Source organism: Aquarana catesbeiana, linkage group LG02 (assembly GCF_042186555.1).
Source record: "Aquarana catesbeiana isolate 2022-GZ linkage group LG02, ASM4218655v1, whole genome shotgun sequence".
NCBI classification, from domain to species: domain Eukaryota; kingdom Metazoa; phylum Chordata; class Amphibia; order Anura; family Ranidae; genus Aquarana; species Aquarana catesbeiana.
Window position 1 is genome coordinate 349,765,844 of NC_133325.1, and position 23,433 is coordinate 349,789,276.

The following is a 23,433-nucleotide window of genomic DNA, read 5'->3' on the forward strand; positions in this document are numbered from 1 at the left end:
GTTTTATGTATATATTTTTCTAATTTTACTTCACCAACTTAGACTATTGTGTTCTGATCCATCACATATAAAATTCAGATTAAAAAAAACATTGAACTAAAGGCTGTAATGTAACAAAATAGGTAAAAAGCCAACCATATGACCTCTGCAGCAGCTGAACACCAGATGTACAAATACAAGCTACTATTTTTCTTAAAATATTGTCATGTCATCCATTCACAAAAAGCCCTGCATTCTTTTCACAGAATACAAGGTGTTTTGTGAATGAGAGGAGAGGTAATTGGGGGGGGGGGGGTAAATGATGGGATCTCCCCTTGTACATTTAAGAGAATGCTGGGAATGCTATAAAAATGGGAATGGATGAGGGGAGAGTAAACACAAGCACAGCACTGTACTCAAGCCAGTGCCAGCAAGCAATCAGAATCCATTCCATACAGCAGTGGTTCCCAAACGCCGTTCCCAAGCCATGTTGGGAATTCCTCTTTGGCCTCATGCATACAGAGGTTAAAAAAAAAAGATGCTACTTATGCAGGCGTTTTTTTTTTCCCCACACCCTATAAAAGCACCTCTATGTAAGCTTATGTGCCCATGCACACCTAGGCATTTACATGCATATTACAAGAGGAGCAGTTACAGGCAGAAGAAAAAAAAAGTGTGTCCTTGAGATGAAAATTTCAGTAGAAAAAGATGCACCTAAACATGTCAATGTGCTTAAGCTCTATGCATATAAAATGTATGTGTGTAAATGCATTCCAATGTGTTAAAATACATTATTATTTTGCCCAGTAGAATGCATTTGTGTACAAATGTGTGTGCAATATGTGGCTTTTAGTGTTTTTTTTAATGCCGCTTTTCCTGTCAGCAGTTCTGAAGTTCAGGGGGGCTTTTTCAGATGCCGTGTGTGCATGTGGCCTTAGATAAAATAGCTCTCATAAATACTAAGTCACTGACATGGATTTAAAGCATCTATGCAAGGTGAAGGAAATCCTGACAACATGACCTGTTGGGGAAGATGAAGACTAAGGATGGGAACCACTGGCATACAGGAATGGTTGAATGAGTTTTAATTGTTGTTATTTTGGTTACTGCAATAAACGGATAAGCACTCTTAAGCAGGCCACACACTGATTGAAATTTAGTCAGTCCCTGCTGGACCAGCCAAATTTCGATAAAGCCCTGTACACATGGGCCGAATGCCGGGTGACATCGGTCTGTGTGTATGGCAGCCAGTCTGACAGAAGCCAACCATTTGGCCAGCTTCTGTTGGACGAGCATGCTGGAAAACCAGCAGCTGACCAGCTCCACATCAGCGCTCTCAGCCAATGGCTGAGAGCGCTGATCAGAGTGTTCTGGTGGGGGGCATCCCCCTATTAGAACACAACAGCTCAGTGGGGGAGATTGCTGTACTAAACCTTGGATCTCAGTACAGCAGCTCTGACCGGAGCAGACAGTTTTTTTTTTTTCGTTCAATCCGCTGGGCTGAACAGAAAAAAAACGCAGTGTGTACCAGGCTTTAGTGTCCAGGCTCCTCCCCTACCTGACAGATGTTGACTTTTTAATCGACTTTTGTCAATGGGACAGGTTAGAACTTTTTTTGGCAATTACTGGCTATGGCCAATCAGCTGCAGATGAGTGTATTCTGCGGTGTTATTTTTGTTGACAAAATTAGCGCAATTTTAGTTGACTAAAACAAACAATTCAGATGACTAAAATAAGACAAACTAAAATGGCATTTTAGTCAAAAGACTGACTAAAACGAAATCAAAATTAACGTAAAAATAAACTCTGATATTCTGACAGCGGTGGGTATTACTGTCAGATTACAATGTCCCGGGGACGGAAGGGGAGACAGGAATTCCTCCATCCACATCATTTGTGTGGATAGAGAAGTATTGCTACCTTTTTTTTGTCAGTCAATGGCTGAGAAAAAAAAAAAAAACTAATACCATGTATAAAGTAACGGTGTATGGGCAGCTTTAGAGGTATAAGGGAGTCTGCGTTTCAGCTATCCATATTCAACACATCAAAGCACAGCAGGCTGTAATGAGAGGAAAGGACATCCGAGTGCTACGGCTACATTTTCACTCTGGTACTTTTTTCTGGATTCAATCCAGGAAGAACAAGAAAGTCTCAAGGACTACACATTATTAAATCATTTACAATGTCTACATCACAGCAATTACAGGAAAGTACATTTTTACTGTTATACATGTCATTGTTTCCAGTGCTGATGAAGCAATTGTTGAACAAAAAAAAAACCAAAAAACTGAAATGTTCTAGCTGTTTCAGAAGCATATGCTCCGTCTATTTTTATTCTCAGACTTGATTCTGTTTCAAAACAAATTTGTATTAACATGAAAACAACATCCAAAATGGAAAATGTTATATTGTGTTATGTAATATATAAGCAAGAAGCCTTTGTTAAAAATGTCCCAGCTTACAACATCAGCAGGGGGGCCTAGGGAAATTCTAAAACTACTACGATTACTCAATTGGCGTTGGCTGAAAAAGTTGAAAATTATTTGGCAAATGGGGCCTGCAGCCAATTATCTGCATGGACTGTTCGGGTTTGCTGACAGCCAGCGCTCATGGCTTGTCACTTCATCCCATGCTCGCCTTCAGGACTTCTCCAGAGCCTCCCCCATCCTCTGGAATGCTCTACCCCAATCCGTCCGATTTTCTCCTACTTTATCCACTTTCAGACGATCCCTGAAAACTCATCTCTTCAGAGAAGCCTATCTGGCCCCCACCTAACAACTGTACATTTATCTTCTCAATCAGCACATCCCCCACACAGTTATTACCTCTTGTATCTCTTGACCTTCCCTCTTAGATTGTAAGCTCTAAAGGAGCAGGGCCCTCTGATTCCTACTGTATCAAATTGTATTGTATTTGTACTGTCTACCCTCAAGTTGTAAAGCGCTACGTAAAATGTTGGCGCTATATAAATACTGTATAATAATAATATAATAATAGCCAGGAGGGGGGTAGTATATTTGTCCATCCACACTCCAGGCTAAACAAAATTATTAGGCTGGGTCCACATCATTGCGAATTGAATGTGGGATCACTGCATCCAATTCGCAATAGCAGGAGATTTTGACCGGCTCTCTATGGAGTCGGTTCACATATCTCTGAAACGGGTCTGGTGCATTTTGCAGAAAAATGCTGTGTGTCTTTTGCTCCATTTCAAGTGTGAATTAAGCCCAAATTTGGTCTGAAATCGAACCTGAAACAGTGAAGCAGCACGCACTGGACTCCTGTTGTGAGACAGATCCATCTTAGGTGTGAACCGAGCCTCAGTGTACGGCCAGCGGGTTTAAAGAACGAAGAACAACTGGCAGCTCAGGTTGGAGGAGCTGTACTAACAATCCAATGTTAGTACAACAGTCTCCCCTGCTGTTCTATTGTGTTCTGACAGGGGAATGGCCCCCCTGCCAGAACATTCCAAGCAGTGCTCTCAGCCATTGGCTGAGAGCGCTAATTGGAAGCCAATCGCCAGACCTTTTTCAGTCATGAGCCTTCGACAGAAGCCAAATAGTGGGCTTCTGTCAGACTGGCTACCATACACACATTCAGAATGTCAGCCGGTTTCTATTGAACCAGCTGATGCCCATCATTCAGCCTGTGTGTATCAGGCCTAAGGCTTTTTTGCCTGTAAGCTTTGCTTGGAAAGAGATGTTTTCAACTGAATGTATTCTTTATGATGTGCAGGGTATACACAGTTTGCTTGTGTTCAGCATTCAAACAGATTCCCCCATCTACAAGCAAAGTGAACGGAGGGATTCTCCCAGACATGCTATTGTCTTCTGACAGCGGGGATTCCCTTATTGTAAGGATACACTGAACAGCGATGAAGCTGCTGATTAAGCCTCAGTTCATATATATGTGATGCTGGAAATGCAGCTAATCCTGTGCGTTTCCCACACTGCATTGAAATCCCACAGTGTTAATGCAATCTGCTGCGAGTGTCAATATTAAAATTAACAACACCCCAAAACAGCTTTCAAAATGCAGTGCGATTACCTGAATCAGATCACATGGGTGTGAACACCTATGCGATACAATTCCAGCGTGGCAAATAAAGGGTCCTACACCATTTTATAGTGGATGAGGTGCAATTTGGGCCATACAAAATGAATGGGTTCAAATTGCACTGCAAAGAATGACATGTGATTTGAACAGGAATGTGGTGAGATTCTTGTCCGCATCACATGTTGTTCCCCCCACTGCACCAGTGTAAACCTAGTCTAAAGTAAGTGTTCCAGCAGGACCATTTAACAGAAGCCGTTCTAACAATCGGCTTCTGTCAAACCAGGGCTACACACACACACACACACATCAGAATTCATCCAGTCCCTGCTAAACCGGACAATTTTCCATCCATATGCCATGTATACTGTGTGTGTTCCATTCACGTGTGCATGTGTTCCCTACTATCATAATCTCAAATCAGCACCTCATGGAATTACAGTGCCTTAGCAGCATGGTGTACCTTTAAATGGGTACTACTGTGTGCGGAGTGGGGATCTTCTAGCACCTAGAGAGAGAGCATGAAAAAAGGACCAGTCAGACTGGAAATTTCTATCCAATTCCTCCCTATTCCCAGTTAAATTTTACAGAGGGGAAACTAGGGCCAACATTCACAGGCCCTGAAACCCATCTCTGGGGGAAAGGAAAAATACTGCCTCTGCACTGTAAATAATAAATGCTTATTTAGGTCTAGGCAAGGGCCACAAAAAAACTTCTTACCTGATGCTCTGCTCCCCCGGCAGCCAGGGCTCTCCTTTATCCCCCACACACTAGCGGTGGACTGTCCTTTGGTGTTCTCAAGTTCAGTACAGGCCTATGGGGCTTTTTTTTTTTTTTTTTTTTTTTTTTTTTTAAATCATATTGTATAAGATTTTTTTTTTATTTTTTTGGACAAATTTAAGAGATATATACAAATGTCAACAAAAAAGATAACCTAAATAATAAATAAAAAACCCATATTGTACTTGACGTCAGAGGACCTGTGACAGGCAGAGGGTAAGGGAACAAGAGTCTGCATGGACTTACAGCCTGGACCACACTGTTTCTTTTTGTTTAAACAAACTTTATTGAAATGTCACTCAAACATCTCACACATCTCATAAAAGGTCAATTGCCAGGCTGCATGGTGCAAGGCAGTAGATTGCCACACATTGCGCTGCACTAATAAAGTATTGCATGCAGTACTTTTTTTCAGCACACCACTGTAAACTGCGCTGGAACAGCTGCCCAATGCAGTCCCACCACATCTGGTGTGAACCAGCCCTAAATGAAACTGCTTTCATGTACCCTAGACCTAAACAAGTTAACCTTCCCATCACTGGGGCAGCCCCATTGCAAGAGCGGATTTTTACGTTCTCTGGAGTTCAAAATGTACCTTACATGCACTGCAGATGTCGGGGAAAAAAAAAAAAACCAAAACAAATACACACACACACACACACAAACTACAGGAACTAATTGTTTATGAAAACATTTCCACTTTGTCTGAAGTACAGCCATTCTATTTTCAAACACCATCCAAAAATATAGCAACTATTCTGTATATAAACTTTCTATATGCGATGTAAACTAACTTTATATACAATAGACCTTCCAGTGGAGAGAATGTATACAACTACCCACAGACAAGGCAGCAGTTGTAAACATGCAATTACGAGTCAATTATTTGACCACCTAAAATAAACCATACAGTGGGCCCCCCACAAGCTTAATTGGATCATGCAGGGTACAGGGTCAGCGTACACAGGTATTTGTGCTTTGCTCCTGACATGGGTTTGTTAAACATTTCTGTAGGATTTGGATTAGCGTATTTGAAGTTTGAATTGGATCATGCGAGGAAGGTAAAAAATATCAAAGTGAAACTTCCAGGTACATGGAGTGTGCGTGAGTATTGGGTATGATCATTTGATAATCTTAACAGGAACCCTAATTAAAAGCAACAAAGGAATTTTTAATATTGTTGAACACTCAGTCTTGCGGAGCAGAAAAGGGACTTGCCATAAACAAGACTTAGGCAGGCCATACACGGGTCGAATTTCGAAAGAATTTCCTTTTGAAAATCTCACCTAAGAATTTTCATTCGTATTTCGTAGTGCAACAGCCGATATTCATGCGGCAATCAAATTTGAGTAATCGGACATGTTAGAAATGTTTTGAAAAACGAACAAATTTCTAATCAATGATGGGAGAATCGTGCGAGAAATGTAAATCGAAAAAAAATGCGCATGTGCAAGAAAAGAAAATTCCCGGAAAGAAAAGAAGATTCCCAACCACAAAAATTATTTTCTGAAGCAACAGGAGGTGAAATTGGCTTGGTTAGCCGAATTTCAAAATCAATGGTGGCACCATCGGATCACAAAATGCACACATTTTCAAAAGAAAATGCTTTCAAAATTCAACCATGTATGGCCAGCCTTAATGTAAAACCAAAGTTTTGCGGTCACAAACCTTGAGCAGGTAGGCTCTTTATTGCAGAAGAGACATGCAATGTCTCTTCTGCAATTAACTACACCTACCTGCCTGTTCACCGCCTTCTACGGCAGCTCAGCCTCTTCCACGGCAGCTCAGCTTACATTACCACAACAGTACCTTGTGCTGGGATGATGGAGCCCTGCGCATGGGGTCATCCTGCACCAGCCAATAAAGACAAAGACCGGCATACAGTGTATACATATATAACCATAGATTCACACTTGTTCAGGTTTGCGGCCTGCGTCTGTGTCATTTGGACTGGCTGCTGTGCCTATGTTTCATGCAAAAAAAAAAATATACATATATAATAATAATAAAAAAAAAAAAATGGAAGGAGGAGCTTGCACCATTTTCAATATATGAACTTTTGCACCATGCGATATCCCTGTGGTTCTTGCAAATACACTGCGGGTCGAGACGCATGGGGGTACCATTTAGAATTACTGGCAGCCCCGCCTGTACAAAGTAGCGCGTGTTGGTTGCGGATGTGGGAACAGCTGTTTTTCCTCCACGCACAACAGCCAAAAAGAATTATTCAGTGCTGCAATGAGCCAGCAGCCCTATGGGGCCCCTCAAGTCTGTAGCCCAGGGCAGCTGCCTGTTCTGCCCTTGTCATAATCCATCATTACTTCTTAGAAAAAGAAGAACTGGCTCTCACGGAGACTTCCAACGGTGTGGACCTGAATGAACCTTCCTTCTGTTCATCAAAAAAGCAGGCATTACTATCAGTACATGCGATACTTAAGTACGACCAACGAGTTTGAGAAAACTCAAAAAGAAAAACAAACAGCAGACGTCTTCCAGAGAAACATCTGCCTGCCTATGCCTAATGGAAATCTCACCACACACTGTACAATTTTTCTGTGCAATCGCCTTCAGATCTACCAACAACTATGTTGTACAAGTGCATGCCCAACTGGATACAGATTGATTGGACAGTTTAGGTAGGTAAAGCAAAAAGTTGTTTGTACAGTCCAGATTGTAATGTGTATGGTGATTTTAATGCCCGATACACACGATGAGAATATCGGACGAATGATCGTCTGGTTTGTTTTTTTTTTTTTGCATGCTAGTCTCAGATCAAAAATGAAAAGTTTGGAAGTAATGTTACGTGTTGTAGTGTATTTTTGAACGACAACTGTACTGATTAAAAACGGAAATCATACGATTTGGTATCGTAGGAGAAAAATTGTGCTTGCCCCATCAGATGCCAATCAGTGGACCCAACAGAACACCAACTACAGTCATGACTAGAAACAAAAAGTTTGTTTTCAGATCCTAAAAATAAACACACAAACACCTAAAACTCCACAAACTGTCAAAGGCTACATGTGCTGCAGAGGTTCAGTTTCCACAAAACTTTTACAATGTATCAGCATAGCAATCATTTACAATTCACTTCATACACACAATAAAAAAAAAAAAAAAAAAAAAAAAAAACTCAAAACAAGAAAACAAGAGCGTTTGGTCTTTAATGTACTTAAAAGAATCCAAGTATGTCTAATACCCTGCAATGTTTGGCATACAGTATAAGTAGGTCACTAGGTCACATTCCCAGTGTTTTATTTGAACTTTTAGCTCCAAGAATAGTACAGTACCCTGAATTGTATGATCAATGGAGAAAACTAATCAGTAGTATGTACGGTATATAGTGAACGTAGGACGTTTCTCCTAGTTTCTGCATCCAAGCCAACACCTAGCTAGGTACAGCAGCGGCCACTTCCTATTATTCCAAGCTGACGAGCATATCAGCCATCTACAGTTTGCAGCTTATTGGCCCATTTCAGAAGTTACCCAACACTTACTCTATATGTAAACCCTAACAGTACATTTACCTTATTTGCTCCCTGATGGTCTGTAAAATATACCAAGAGTTTTATTAAACAAGAAATAAATAGCCATTCATCCAACAGTAATCTTGGAAGCAGATAACAGCCCACAAGCAGAGAGCACAGGAAGTTATTAGTTAGTATTGTTCCCTGCTGTCTACACGGGCTACAAAACACCAATGCGGTTGTAGAGAAGATAGGGAGGTGTAACGTAGTCCTCTGTGTTAGGGTGACAGTGCTGCTCAGTACAATGCTCACCCCAGAAGAGGAAGTGTGTTGATGGCAGGACTACCAGGGTAAAACAAAAAGGAAAAAAGTGCAAAAACAAAGAAAACAAATTCAGCCACCACATTGAGCTTAGGGTCATACTTATCTGGTGCAATTTGACTGAGGTTTTTAGTTCAATTTCAAGAAACAAGCCCAGTGTGGCTTCAGTGCGATTCCAATGCGATCTGGAAACAGCTACAATTTTTTCTCTCTGTAAATCAGCTCAGAAAGCTATAGCCTGCTAGAAAACGCACTGGAATCGAATTTCTTTGAACACCTATGCGGCTCTATTGGGAGATAAAAATTGCATCAAACCACATCAAACAAGCACAGGACCCTTTTTTAAAAACGCATTGCTGAATATTTGTGAACGGCCACAATAAAAAGTAATGTTATTTCATCTGTCATGTGATTCCATGTGTTCTGGAAAGCATACAAAATCACATCAGTGTGAACCAGGACTGAAAGACTGGTAAGCTGCCATACTCTCAAGTTTTGGGTTTAGATACACTTTAACTTTTTTGAAAAATGTATCATCACATGCTGAACAAGATACTGCTTATCATGAATCTGACAGTTAGGAGAAATTCCACTAGGTACGGAACTTGTTACAAGTGTAACACTGAAGTCCAGGAAAACGAACAGTCCTCCCTTGCAGTGGGGCTGTATATTGAAGGGTTAACTGCTCCTTTCTGTCTAGGGGACTGGGCAAGGGTACATTCACGCCAGCTGTTGCGTTATAATGTGTGGTCCAGCCAGATCAGTGCAGTGATGATGTGCCCAACTTGGTGTACGGCACGGTTCACTTTTTAATTTTTTTAAAGGACCTTTATTGAAATGTCACACAGACAACTTATTAAAGTTCAACTGGTCACTGGTTGGTGCGAGGCGGTTGATTGCCCCACACTGCACTGTGCTGGTAAAAAAAAAAAAAAATCTGAACGCAGTAATTTATTTCACCATATACCACCACAACACAATGGTGTGAACTGGGCACAAAGGAAACATGGCATTTTGACTTGTCCTGGTGGTGGGACTGCATTGGAGTAGCTGATCCATGCAGTCCCATCGCATCTGTTGTTAATATACCTTAAAGCAGGGATATGCAATTAGCGGACCTCCAGCTGTTGCAAAACTACAAGTCCCATCATGCCTCTGCCTTTGGGTGTCATGCTTGTGACTGTCAGAGTCTTGCTATGCCTCATGGGACTTGTAGTTCTGCAACAACTGGAGGTCCGCTAATTGCATATCCCTGCCTTAAAGGATAAGTTCACCTTAAAAAAAAAAACAAAAAAAACACACACAACAAATGCACATATGCGTTTATTTATTTTTTTTTTTTTTTAACTTGGAGCCTGTAAAGCCATGCACCTGAGATCAGCAGATTGTGGGTGCCATGCAGGATGCCTGCAGACTTCTCAGTGTATCTGTGTGCCTGTACCTTGTATGGGCAGGCAGATACGCATTGACAGAAAGAGACAATGACCTAACTAGAGCGCTCAACAGCACCCTGGTAGTTCATTGAGCACTACAAGCCATCAGCCACAAAGGCCAACTGTACTTGTAGTTTGCCATTCACAGAACTTTTTTTTTTTTTTCAAAATAGTGACAGTGAGTGGAGGGAGAAAATCCCCCCCCACTTGCTGTCAGTAAAGACAACGGCGCAGGCAGAGGTTGCAGGAGTGGGAACATGTAACATGTTCCCAAAGATGAACTTATCCTTTAAAGCACTTTGACTTACCAGATTTTCTGCTCCGATAGGTTCATCCAAGCTGCTAGACCAGCCCCTGCAATCCGGCGGTTTAAGGTCTTCTGATGTCCTTAAAGACCAATGCAGGAACCAGAGCCCTGCACTGGCTACAAGGATGCCAGGGGATCATTAACTGCTGGAGAGTGTTGTCTGCTAGATGAGCGAAAGATCAGGTAAGTAAGAGCTCATTTACATTAGCAGCAGCCCCTGCCTCCCCTCTGAAAAGTGATACACAATGGTGGATCACAGAGTGACTGACAGGTAGTTGGCACCTGTTTTAACCATTAAAGCCCAACTCCGGGCAAAAAAAAAAAAAAAGTTTTACCATGCAATGGGACTGCACTGCACAGGTCAACTGCTTGTTATGTCTAGGGGTATAGAAAAAGCTTAAGCCTAGTACACACTATCAGTTCAGTAAAAAACATCTCTGGTCAGAGCAACTGTACTAACAATATGATGTTAGTACAGCAATATCCTCCACTGAGCTATTGTGCCCCGCCAGAACACTCCGATCAGTGCTCTCAGCCATTGGCTGAGAGTTCTCATCTGGAGCTGGTTGTGGCTGCTGGTTTTCCAGCATGTTTGTATGACAGAAGCCAGCCCAGCGGCCATAGACAGGGGCAAAATGTCAGCTGTTTTTTATTGAACTGACTGTTGTTGCCTGGCATTCGACCCATGTGTACTAGGCTTTATACTCACCCACCATCCAGTGGTGGACTCTTCCTGGCCTATGGAGCCCGCAACTCAAGACTGCTTGAGTGTTGGGATGCCGGACTGGTCTTGTGCTGAGCATTGAAAGATCAGCTAAGTTTCCATTCTCCAATACCCTAGACAAAATCGAGCAGGTGACCTATGCAGTGTGGGCACAAACCCACTATATGGGGAAAAAAGAAATTGCCTGGAGATGAGCTTTAAAAGTCCACTGCGCTTGTGGGTCATCATCAATGGCAAAAATGCAATGGGGGTAACATTTGATTGCAAAGTACAACCCTGTCTGGCCACTCTGTTGGGATTAGAGGGGGCAGTAAAACTTTGACCTATTCTTACCACAAGTGTAGTATGTGTATGTATGAATGGTAGTTAGGGACTTTCAATTGTAAGCTCCTCAAGGGCAGGGACTAATGTGAATGAACAATACATATGTAAAGTGCTGCGTAAATTGACGGCACTATTTAAAGGGTTACTAAACCCTAGTTTTTTTGTTTTGTTTTTTAAAATAACAAAACATATCATACTTACCTCCACTGTGCGGTTCGTTTTGCACAGAGTTGCCCCGAACCTCGTCTTCTGGGGTCCCCTAGCGGCACGAGCGCCTCCTCCTGGCATCTGGAAACCCCCTAGGAGAAGTGCTCTCCCAGGGGCTTACCTTGCGGGTGTGCTCCCAAGTCCAGTATATGCATCCATAGATACAGAATGCCGTACTCGGCCCCGACCCCAGCACCCGTGTCATTGGATTTGATTGACAGCAGCGGGAGCTAATGGCTGTGCTGCTGTCAATCTGTCCAATTAAGAGCTGAGAACCCCAGCCAGAGAGGTACAGCGCATCTCCGGCGGGGGAACGAATGGGCTCAGGTGAGTAAAACGGGGGGGGGGGGGGGGCTGCTCAGTGACAGAAGTTTTTTCACCTTAATGCATAGGGTGCATTAAGGTGAAAAAACACAAGGGTTTACAACCCCTTTAAGTACCTGTAATAATAATAATAATATCTGTGGTTGTTGTTGTTATTAACTACTAATAATAGTGAAGGAGCCCTAGAAGTGCCCCCATCTCCTGCATAGAAGTGAATAATAATAATAATAATAAATAGTGAAGGAGCCCTAGAAGTGCTCCCTATCCCCTGCACAGAAGTGAATAATAATAATAATAGTGAATGAGCCCTAGAAGTGCCCCCCATCCCCATGCACAGAAGTAAATATTATTAATAATAATGATGAAGGAGCCCTAGAAGTGCACAAAAGTGAATAATAATAATAATACTAAATAAATAATAGTGAAGGAGCCCTAGAAGTGCTCCTTATCCCCTGCACAGAAGTGAATATTATTATTAATAATAATAATAGTGACGGAGCCCTAGATGTGCACAAAAGTGAATAATAATAATAATAATAAATAATAGTGAAGTGCACAAAAGTGAATAATAATAATAATAACAACAACAACAGTGAAATAAGCCCTAGAAGTGCTCCCTATCCCCTGCACAGAAGTGAATAATATTATTATTAATATTAATAAATAATAGTGAAGTGCACAGAAGTGGATAATAATAAATAATAGTAAAGTGACAGGAGTGGATAATAATAATAATAAATAATAGTAAAGTGACAGGAGTGGGGTACCGAGGGAGGACTTGTCCAGAGTTGGGGTGAAGAATAGATGGAAGTGGGGTACCATAATGAACAGTGTGGCCCCCCATGTAAGGAGGACCCTTGCGATGCTGTCTGGGGGTCCCAGCACTCTCTCCTCCATGGCTCACAATGTAATAAGAAAGTTGGGTGTCCCCATATCCCCTCTTACCACTTTATCCATCAGTTTCCATGTCTTCTCCACTGTCCTCCTATCAGCCGCCGCCTGTTTCGGGGGTCCCACAACATCCTGGATGGCATCGATGAAGCCCAGTATGCGGCCCTTGCGGGGGTTGGCGCTCCGGGCCCCCGGGAGACGCCCGGTCAGGGGCCCAGCACCGCTCGTACTATTACTGCTGCTACTGCTGGCCATGGTTGGAGAGTCAGAGATGTGTAGGGAAGGAGAGATGGTTGGGGAGGGAGAGGCGGCCGCAGGCTGACTTCCCACAAGGACACAAAGGACGGGGTCGTCCAGAGCTCCGGACACCAATGTTCCTCCACACACCAATCCGGACAGGCGCCCCTTCCACTCCGCACTCCGCACTCCACACTCCGCTGCTGGGCTTTCCAAACTCCGCGTCCCCTCTCTTCCCTGATCATAGGAGCCGCAGGCTGGGCTGGTGAGATCACCGGAGGAGGAGGAGGAGGAGGAGGGGAGGAGCGGAGCTCACTGACTGCTTCACTAGTCTTCTACACCGAGCGAGTCACTCCGGCCTCCCCCGCATCCCTTTAGACGTTCCTGGGCTCCGCTCTGTCCGGAGCACACACTCTCCACTACAGGAGGGAGACATCCTCACTGCTTATTCAGGGGGAGCTCCATCATCCAATCAGGACCAAGGAAACATGCTGCTTCCATGATTGCCCACTCTTTGCCAAGTGAAATTTCACCAGGAACACTAAGCCAAGGGAAAGTTCCCTTCTAAAGTCAACAGCCTATTTGCCTTTAGAAAGTCAACTTCTAGGAATCCATGAAGTGCTAGGCAGTCACACAGTGTAACTAGGAGGGGAATAGGCTGGTGAGTAGGGATCAGCTCAGGTGTGTTTTCACATATAAACACATAGAAAAGAAGGGAGGGCGCACTGACCTTGGGCAGTACCAAAAGTATTTTAATAAAAGTAAAACAGCAATGGTTATACTCACATAGAAATGTGGCATACAAGCATATCAGTTTTGCCTCTTGTTCAGGCGATTGTTGTGTTGTCTTTGTTAAGTGTGTCTGTGTCTTAACAATTTTCCTTTTGGATTAATAAAATATTCTGTATCAAGGCAACAGGAATAGCAAATGATATTTCTTGGGTCTATAGTTGGAACCAAAGATGTCGGAGGACCAGACAGTATTGCAGGGTGGTTAACGCGTTTCGAGGGAGGACACTCTTCCTCAGAGCTAAAGTGATGAATGTTTGGCTCTGAGGAAGAGTGTCCTCCCTCGAAACACGTTAGCCACCCTGCAATACCGCCTGGTCCTCCGACATCTTTGGTTCCAACTATAGACCCAAGAAATATCATTTGCTATTCCTGTTGCCTTGATATAGAATACTTTATTAATCCCAAAGGAAAATTGTTGTGTTGTCTGTGTGTCGTAACAATTTTCCTTTGGGATTAATAAAGTATTCTGTATCAAGGCAACAGGAATAGCGAATGGTATCGATTGGGTCTATAGTTGGAACCAAAGATGTCGGAGGACCAGATAGTATTGCAAGATGGTTAACGCATTTCAAGGGAGGACACTCTTCCTCAGAGCTAAAGTGATGAATGTTTGGCTCTGAGGAAGAGTGTCCTCCCTCGAAACACGTTAGCCACCCTGCAATACCGCCTGGTCCTCCGACATCTTTGTTTCCAACTATAGACCCAAGAGATGCCGTTCGCTATTCCTGTTCCCTTGATACAGAAATCTTATTAATCCCAAAGGGAAATTGTTACGACACAGACACACTTAAAGACTACACAAGATCACAACAATAGACCAAAAAAGATGCAAAACTGATATGCTTGTATACCACGTTTCTATGCGAGTACAACCATTGCTGTTTTACTTTCATTAAAATACTTTTGGTAATGCACAAGGTCGGTGCGCCCTCCCTTCTTTTCTATATGTTTCAGTTCCAAGGACACCCATTGTTCTGAGGAGGGCAGCAAGACCATTGACATTCCATACGAAGGGGTTGACTGCACCACACATCCCTAGACCCAGCACCCAAGCGCAGGAGAATTGTTTTTTGGAGTGTTCTTACCCAAGTCTGAACCCACCCACTGAGCCCCCCCAAGAGGATGGCACTGGAGTGGGCCAAACAGGCATTCTCCACCTTGCAGTTGCATGTATATATTGCCCATTCTATACATTCAGTTTCAGGACAGGGAAAGGAGATACTGTATACACTCATCAGTGGCGGCTGGTGCTTTATTTTCTTGGGGGGCAGCTCGCGCCCCCCAGCCAGCCAACCACATAAACACCCCCCCGGCGCTCGCTCAATCGCCGCTCCCCCGTTACTCCATCGATCACCTCTCCCACCCCCACGGTCACTTGATTGATCACCTGTCGCTCGCTAGGCCCCCCGCCAGCCCCTGTACTTACCCCATCCAGGTGGCGGCTTCCCTCCCTGAGTCTACTCCTGGCCAATCAGGAGTTAGGACTCGCGGCCAATCGGGTCTTAGGATCCACAGATAGCCCACTATACACACCCATTGTATACACGCGGCTGCAGGACAGGCAATGTCTCAGCCACAGATAGCTCATACACTCCCATTGTATACAGTACACGCGGCTGCAGGGCAGGGAATGCCCTGGCCACAGATAATCCACTATACACTACCATTGTATACACACAGCTGCAGGACAGGAAATGCCCCAGCCAGAGTTAATTTGCACATTATGCATGTGGCTGCAGGACAGGGAATGCCCCAGCTACAGATAATTAGCGTAGTACACACACACATTGTATACACACCCATCAAATACATGTGGCTGTAGGACAGGGAATGCCCTGCCCATAGATAATTGGCCCAGTATACACACCCATTGTATACATGCAGCTGCAGGACAGGGAATGCCCTAGCCACAGATAATTAGTCCAGAATATGCACCCATTGTGTAATTATATATATATATATATATATATATATATATATATATATATATATATATATATATATATATTATATATATATATATTTACATATACACTCACACACATACATATATATACACACACACACACACCTATCATATATGCCCCAGCCACAGATCGCCTACTATGCACACCCATCTTATACATGTGTGGCTACAGGACAGGGAATGCCCCAGCTGTGGATGATTGGCCCAGTACAGGTGACTAGGGACCAAACAGCTACTATAGTTGAGAACCTGAAATCCACACATACTGACCTGGTCCAGCAATATTCCAGAATAAGAGTGTCTGATGGGTGTGTGATAGTGCTAGGCTGATAGAAAATAAAATTGATAACAATGGATCTACCATAAAGTATATTTTCCCTCAAAGAAACAGATCTAGGGTTGACATAGGGCAGTGATGGCGAACCTTGGCACCCCAGATGTTTTGGAACTACATTTCCCATGATGCTCATCCACTCTGCAGTGTAGTTGAGCATCATGGGAAATGTAGTTCCAAAACATCTGGGGTGCCAAGGTTCGCCATCATTGACATATAGTATATGTGGACCTTATTCTGGTCCTAGGCTGCTACCTTTCTGATAGAGGCAAAGAAAATGCTCCCCAGATGGTAAATTCTTAGGTGTGTAATGAGGTACTGAGGCGCCCCTCAGTGCACAGCTAAGAATATTAGATTATAAATAACAGTAGTTCCGGGCGCCTCAGATGACGTCTTGATGACGAAACGCGTAAGGCGTGGCCTCATGATACGCATACGTCAATCTCTTGCCTGGTTTACGTGGATTCTTCCGGTTTCAGACAGGCGGGCGGTGGAAAGCACGCTCAACCACGCTGCCCTGCCCAGGCTGTGAACCGGCTGGTGGAGCGCTGTCAGCTCCTGTTTTTATACAAAAATATTTTATTGATTAAATTAATAAATCCATTTTTTCCGATTCATGCTATGAGATACATTTTTTCTTTGCTGGATATGGATGTTTAACACTGGGGATACCGCAACATCAAAGAAGGATATACAGCAGTGGGCTGAGGACCGTTTCCTGGGTTCATCGTCGCTGGAGTCTATCTGCATGCTTTTTACCCCTGCAGGGGTTGGGCAGTCCGGTGAGTGAGAGCACGAGTGGGGGTGTATTGGAAGACGGGGAACACTTGCTGCACTAAGATTACAGTCTTTCCATCAGAAGGACACATCCAAGGATTTTCTCTGTACACGAATTTTTGGGACATTGTTTTCATCAATTTAAAAATAATTTTTTCAGTACATCTCTGATATAATTTTATCACTTGATTTGTGTACTGGACTTTTCACGTATTTACGTTGGGGACTTTACTCTAATTGTTTAATAAGTTGGTACCACATATTTTTTCATCACACTTGGGACGTTTACAGATTCTTATAAGTTTGATTGTTATAAGTTTTTTTGGGTACATACACATTATATATATATATATATATATATATATATATATATATATATATATCTTTTTTTTTTATTTTTTTTTTTAGCACGTTGCACTTTATTAGATAACATTGATTGGTGGAGTTTTTTGCACTCACTTATAGCTCCCAAGAGCACATTAGCTGCACCTAAATATTATTTATTTTTCATATATGTTTTTTATATATGTATTTATATAGGAACCACAAGAATATTAGATTAACCACACGACTATTTTTTTAGCCTCTCAACCAGAGTTCCTCCAGAGGCTGCTGGGGGGGGGTACTTTCTAGATTAGTTAGTACAAAAAGCTGCCATAGACAGTACAAAAAAAGTCACTGCCCCTACCTATAACTGGTCTTCACAGCAAGGAGCACTGGAAGGGCAAACGCATGTCAAATAAAACCAAAGAATTTCCAAGCTCAACTTACCAACCAGCCTGCGACCAACCGAATTAACCTGCCTAACAGTATGCATTAAAAACAGGGGTTTAGTTGCACACATTTGCAAATACATGCATAAGCTGCAGGCCACGGCAAGGCACCCTGTGTCCTGCAGACCCTAACTCTAAGTGCCGGTTCACACTAGACGCGGCACGACTTGCAGGTCGCCTCACCGAGGCGACCTGCACACGACTGCCGGGGCGACTTGCAAGACGACTTCTGTATAGAAGTCTATGCAAGTCGCCCCCAAAGTAGTACAGGAACCTTTTTCTAAGTCGGAGCGACTTGCGTCGCTCCTATTAGAACGGTTCCGTAGCACAGAACGGGAGGCGACTTGTCAGGTGACTAGGTCGCCTGACAAGTCGCCCCTGTGTGAACCGGCCCTAACTTTGAAGAGTGTACACAGTGGGAGCACATATTCTAATGGATAGATGAAGGGCAGATGACTGGAGGGAGCCCAACCCTCCTTAAAGGTGCAGGAGCACATTGAACACCCAGCACATTGCACAATGGCAGCAAAGGTGTCTGACCAATATGTCAACAATACAAAAAAGCTGCCATAGACAGACCTAATCTCCAATACCTGCTGAATCAAACAAAATTGAAGCCATGGGTGGCCCTATGGGCACCACCCGGCTCAACAAACTTAATTTTTTAAATCAACTTTTGTTAAAGGAGGTGGGTGAAAAACGGACAACTGTACAGTGACTGTATCTAATTGTTGACAAGGGAGATTCACTCTGTTTAGTGTAGATGGAGGAATTTATTAGATTTCTTCATAGGCTGAATAAGAGAAAACTATATTCCACTGATTCTAGAAATGTTGCAAAACAAACACGTTCAAACACACTACAAAATATATTTCCATGGGCAATATGTTTAAAAGGCTGGAAGTAAAACCTGCGTGATTCATGGCCAATGTTAAACAAGCCATTATGAATAAGAAAAAGGCATTTTAAAATTATAAAAATGAAGGAGCGCTTTCATTATTTGGCAATTACAAAGAATGTAAACAATATATGTAAAAGGGCAAACAAAATTGCAAAAATTCAAAATGATTGACAAGTTGCGAAAGAGAATAATGAAGTGCTTGAAAAATTCTTTAACCACTTCAGCCCCGGAAAGATTTACCCCCTTCCTGACCAGAGCACTTTTTGCGATTCGGCACTGCATTGCTTTAACTGACAATTGCACAGTCGTGCAACGTTACACCAAAACAAAATCAACGTCCTTTTTTTCCCACAAATAGAGCTTTCTTTTGGTGGTATTTGATTATCTCTGCGTTTTTTATTTTTTGCGCTATAAACAAAAAAAAAAAGAGTGACAATTTTGAAAAAAAAAAAGCAATATTTTTTACTTTTTGCTATAAACATCCCCCCAAAAAAAAATATATAAAAAAAATTTTTTTTCCTTAGTTTAGGTCGATATGTATTCTTCTACATATTTTTGGTAAAACAAAAATTGCAATAAGCATATATTGATTGGTTTGCGCAAAAGTTATAGCGTCTACAAAATAGGGGATAGATTTATGGCGTTTTTATTATTATTTTTTTTTTATCAGTAATGGCGGTGATCTGCGACTTTTATCGTGACTGCAACATTATGGCAGACACATCGGACCCTTTTGACACTATTTTGGGACCATTGTCATTTATACAGTGATCAGTGCTATACAAATGCATTGATTACTGTGTAAATGACACTGGCAGGGGAGGGGTTAAACACTAGGGGGCGATGAAGGGGTTGAGTGTGTCCTAGGGAGTGATTCTAACTGTGGGGGGATGGGCTACCACTGGCATGACAGCGATCACTGATCCTGATGACAGGGAGCAATAGATCTCTGTCATGTCACAAGGCAGAACAGGGAAATGCCTTGTTTACATGTGACACGATCGCGGGACACCAGTGGACATGGAGTCCGTGGGACCCGCGGGCACGGTCACGCTGTACGCAGCGTGCGCTCACTAGCCCCGCAAATTAAAGGGGATGTACAGGTATGCCCATTTGCCCACCGCTGCCATTGTTCTGATGTATATCAGCGTGCAGTAGTCGGCAAGTGGTTAAAGTGAAAGTAGAGGCAATTATTTTTAAAATGTGCTGACAGGCAAGGTATTTATGGCAGAAGAGAACCTATTGGTCTCTCCTGCCATAAATGCATCCTCCTGCCTGTCAGCCGTCATGTACATTGAGTCACGCATGTGCAGCTCAGTGTACATTTACGCCCCCCCGAAGTGTGCTGTGGTGATGTGACTCCTGTGTGTGGGAGTGAGGTTATTGTGACCTGGCCTATCAGATGGACGAATGCACAAAACCGGGAAGGAAGACCGGGAGAAGATGGAAGTGCCAGGGGCCAGCTGGATCGATCCCACCGCAGCGCTGAAGATCACCTTTTGACAGGCAAGTCTGTCATAATGTAAATGTACTAATATGCTTTGCATACTAGCACATTATGGCACAACCCTCCTGGGGGGCCCTACATCGAAAATTATATAGCAGAGTTTACTACCAATTTTAATATATTATTAGTAATAGGATCAGGTCTGAGCATGTAGGGCCCCTCTTAAGATAAGAGTGGGTAACTGTGGACAAAGAGAAGGCAAATGTATTAAATACCTTCTTCAGCTCTGTGTATACAAAAAAAATTGGTTGAGCTCCACCATAATAGTGAGAGTATTGTCACAGCCTCAGATGAACCACCATGGCTTAAAACGAATATTGTCCAGAAACTGTTATGCCCCGTACACACGGTCGGACTTTGTTCGGACATTCCGACAACAAAATCCTAGGATTTTTTCCGACGGATGTTGGCTCAAACTTGTCTTGCATACACACGGTCACACAAAGTTGTCGGAAAATCCGATCGTTTTAAACGCGGTGACGTAAAACATGTACGTCGGGACTATAAATGGGGCAGTGGCCAATAGCTTTCATCTCTTTATTTATTCTGAGCATGCGTGGCACTTTGTCCGTCGGATTTGTGTACACACGATCGGAATTTCCGACAACGGATTTTGTTGTCGGAAAATTTTATCTCCTGCTCTCCAACTTTGTGTGTCGGAAAATCCGATGGAAAATGTCCGATGGAGCCCACACACGGTCGGAATTTCCGACAACACGCTCCGATCGGACATTTTCCATTGGAAAATCCGACCGTGTGTACGGGGCATTAGACCATACATCCACATGTAATCAAAGAGCTGAGCTCTGTTATTTCAAAGCCATTGTTACTAATTTTTAGAGATTTTTTAACTGGCTTGATACAATGTTTTAAAAATGTATCAAAGTCTTTAACAACTACAGACCTTTAACATTCAACTTCTATAGTTGAGAAGATACTTGAGAGTTTTGTAAAAGACCACATTTTCTATAGATTTTAACACATTCTATTTTATGTGGTCTTTTACTAAACTCTCAAGTATCTTCCCAACTATAGAAGTTGAATGTTAAAGGTCTGTAGTTGTTAAAGACTTTGATATGTTTTTGCTAGAAAACAATATAAGCAAGAGTCAACATGGATTCACAAACAACCGGAGTTGTCAAATAAATCTGCTTTCCTTTTTATGAAGTAGTAAGCAAAAGCTTAGACAAAAGGACAGGCTGTGGAAATAGTACACTTGGACTTTCCAAAAACAGAGTTCCCCAAAGAAGCAGAATGTGTTAAAATCTATAGAAAATGTAGTGTTTAAAGTGGTTGTAAACTTTAATCTTGTACTTATAGGTAGGCCTATAATAAGGCTAACCTACAGGTACTGTAAGGATCTTCTAAAAGTGCACTGTTTAGGAGATATTTACTATATATGCTGCTGCTGCGGTCATCGGCGCATGCACTCTGAAGGAACGGCCACCCGGGCGGCTCCGTCAGAATCCTGTGCCCTAAATCCCAGCACCCCAATGCAGGCACAGGAGTGTGTCACTGCGGCTCCGGTCAGTCACACAGCCGGAGTCCATGAACCCGGAAGGAAAACAGGTTTAGATGAAAGCAGCCTCCAGCAAGGAGATCGCAGTGCTGGAATGCTTTGTTTTCAGGTAAGTTTACAACCGCTTTAATTAAAGTGAATGTAAAGTCTCATTCTTTTTCTATAAAAATACAACATTTTATACTTACCTGCTTTGTGCAGTGGTTTTGCACAGAGCAGCCTGGATCCTCCTTGGGTCCCTCTTCAGTGCTCTTAGCCCCTCCATCCTGTTGAGTGCCCCCACAGCAAGCAGCTTGTTATGGGGCACCCAAGCCAAGCTGCAGCTACCTGTGTGCATTCAGACACAGAGCTGTGGTTCGGTCCCACCCCCTCTCTCGTAATTGGCAAACTGACTTTGATTGACAGCAGCGGGAGCCAATGGCGCTTTGTCTCCGCCAATCAGGAGGGAGAGTCCCGGACAGCCGAGGCACTCGTGGACATCGCTGGACTGTGATGGGCTCAGGCAAGTATTAGGGGGGCTGCTGTACACAAAAGGCTTATCATCTTAAATGCATAGAATGCTTTAAGATAAAAAAAACCTTCTGACTATGTAGGGAAATAAAGTCTTTACGGGTAAGGATGAGCAAGAGTTTGGTCTGAGGAACAAACAAACAGTTACGCCTGCTAAATCAGTGCCCAATCAGCTGCAGCCAGGGGGTTCCCACCGTGCAGTTGCATGCAACAAAAGGGCGAGGATGCACGTGGTATTAGTGGCTTAAAATGGAGCTCCACCCAAAAGGGGAAGCTCTGCGTATCTGCCTGTACCTGGCTGTGGCAAACTCAGCTGGAAGCTCGGCCCCCCTCCCTGGGCCATTCACAAAGCGCAGTGCGCATGCACAGTAGGGAACAAGCTGTGAAGCTGCAATGCTTCCCTGCCGAATCCCCTTAGCCAAGATTGTGGTGGCAGCACCTGAGAGGAATTGAAAAATCAGCTCAGGTGAAGGCACCGCTTGAGTCATAGACAGGTAAGTGTCCTAATTTTAAAAGTCAGCAGCTACAGTATTTGTAGCTGCATGCTGACTTAATTTTTTCTGAAGGAGCCCGGAGCTCCTCTTTAATATGACCACATATTTTCTCAATAACATTGTCCAAATACAGCCATAAGGCCATATTGGACCAATTAGTTCACAAGAAGCTGTGCCCCATTGTTATATGCAGCTGCAGGGTAGGTTTAGCTCTAGCAGCTGCTGATTGGGCACTGATTTGGCGGTAGTGACAGCTTGCTCCTACTCTCAGGACGTCTCTAAGGTCCAATTCACAACAGATGTGTTGGTATGCACTGGGCAGCAGATTTCCCATTACAGTCAGTCCCAAATGCATAGACCAGGCATTTTGCCTTTTGTGCAATTAAGTCAGTTCACACAACTGTGCTTCACACTGTATCACAACACCACTGGGTGAATTGAAATAAATGAACGTATAGTTACAGTGCGATCCAGCATTTTCAATGCATCATCGCCACTCCTGTTCCCATGCATCAGTAGCTGCCTTGTAACGCAGTTGGGGTTAACAAGCCCAAAAGCAGACCTTAACCTCCCCAGTGGTATGGTTATGTCAGATTTTTGAATCTCAAAGCAGTACATTGTTTTGCATAGAAATTTGGCGTTTTATATTGTAGCCCTGTAATTCTTAGGAATAACTCACCTAAATTTGTCCAAACAAAAGTCTAGTAGACATCCCGGGTATTATAAAGTTTGAAACACAAAATCATAAATTATAATATAATAAATAACTATAAATAATTATAAATAATAATAATAATAATAATAATAAAATTA

The 23,433-nt window shown here is 43.0% G+C and overlaps 1 protein-coding gene across 6 annotated transcripts in view; it reads right to left on the bottom strand.

The window, feature by feature from the left end:
- The window catches only part of CBLB (Cbl proto-oncogene B), a 333,732-nt gene extending 320,522 nt beyond the window's left edge, over positions 1 to 13,210 (bottom strand). For all 6 annotated transcript variants that reach the window (XR_012241626.1, XM_073614961.1, XM_073614960.1 and 3 more), the window contains exon 1: positions 12,865 to 13,210. Coding sequence is in view for 5 of the 6 variants with exons in the window: in XM_073614961.1 (XP_073471062.1) it covers positions 12,865 to 13,065 (201 nt within the window). In the remaining variant the exon portion in view is untranslated. The remainder of the gene's footprint in view (positions 1 to 12,864) is intronic.
- Between the last annotated feature and the right edge of the window lie 10,223 nt (positions 13,211 to 23,433).